Consider the following 1,120-nt stretch of genomic DNA (forward strand, 5'->3'; position numbering starts at 1 on the left):
CGGGCATGGGTCCCATCTCATGGAGTGGACCATTAATCCAATCAGAGAATAGTTAATCACCCCTACAATCTTTCTGGCACAATTGCACCAGAATATCTTACAAGTCATCATTATAGGTGACAGCAATTGTAGCTATGTTGGTTATTAAATTTCTCCTCTGAACCATGCAAAGTATCATCCACTATTATGACTGCTAATCAGTAGGAGGAAAACCACAATTTAGGCACCAGCTTGACCCTCTCCATATTCAGTGAGATATGTAAGTGTGCAATAGGGTGTCACCATCATTTGGGGAGATCAACCAATGGCCTTGGAAATCTCCTGGGATATGAGGGAGTTACCCTGGCTCCCTCTGTCCAATGACTCAGTGTGAGAACACTTAGAGTAGCACCGTTCTTCTCCTAATTCAGTTGTTTACTATAGATGGCCATTAAATCATTTGGAATCTGCTGCCGTGAGGATTTGAGACAAAAGCCTGATAGAACCATAGCACTGGACGCCCTGGTTTAGGTAACAGGCACCTTTCACTCTTATAAAACTAAACACAGACGGTCCTTATTTGTGAACAACTTACAAGGACCTCAGTTGTAAGCAGGAAGCCAAGGCTCTGAAGCTCAGAGAAAACCCTGGAGGCCAGCAGGAAACCTGTGCCCCCTCCACACTTCCTGCACTGAAGAAGGAAACACAGAGCTGAGGACCAGCCTGAAATACTGTACAGCTGCAAACGGAGGCTGTGTCAGTGTGTTCTCCGAGCACAGTAGTAAGTGGCAGAGTCTGCAGTATCCACACTGGCGAGCTTGAGGAACACCCGGTTGTTGGAGCTGTCCTTGGAGATGGTGAGCCGGCTCTTCAGGGACGGGTTGTAGTACTTATCATCATCCCAATAAATGTTTGCCAGCCACTCCAGACCCTTCCCTGGAGGCTGACGGATCCAGCCCACACATACACCAGAAGTGCTCAGTGAAAACCCAGAGAAAGTGCAGGTCAGACTGAGGGTCTCAGAGGGCTGCAAGAGCCCAGGGCCAGACTCCTTCAAGGTGACCTGGGTCAGGACATCTGTGAAGAAAGAAACGGAAGGTGAGGTTGGAACAGGTGAGGATAGGAAGGTCCATCCCGTGGG

At 48.5% G+C, this 1,120-nt stretch overlaps 1 gene segment (V, D, J or C); it reads right to left on the bottom strand.

Moving 5' to 3' along the window:
- Positions 1-736: 736 nt before the first annotated feature.
- LOC129670249 (immunoglobulin heavy variable 2-5-like) lies at positions 737-1,056 on the bottom strand (the record flags this gene model as incomplete). The annotated part of the segment is given in 1 exon segment: positions 737-1,056. A coding segment is annotated over 1 exon segment (320 nt), but the record flags the coding sequence as incomplete, so codon positions are not given.
- Between the last annotated feature and the right edge of the window lie 64 nt (positions 1,057-1,120).

The sequence above is a fragment of the Psammomys obesus genome, unplaced genomic scaffold (genome assembly GCF_907164565.1).
Source record: "Psammomys obesus unplaced genomic scaffold, mPsaObe1.curated_primary_1811, whole genome shotgun sequence".
NCBI classification, from domain to species: domain Eukaryota; kingdom Metazoa; phylum Chordata; class Mammalia; order Rodentia; family Muridae; genus Psammomys; species Psammomys obesus.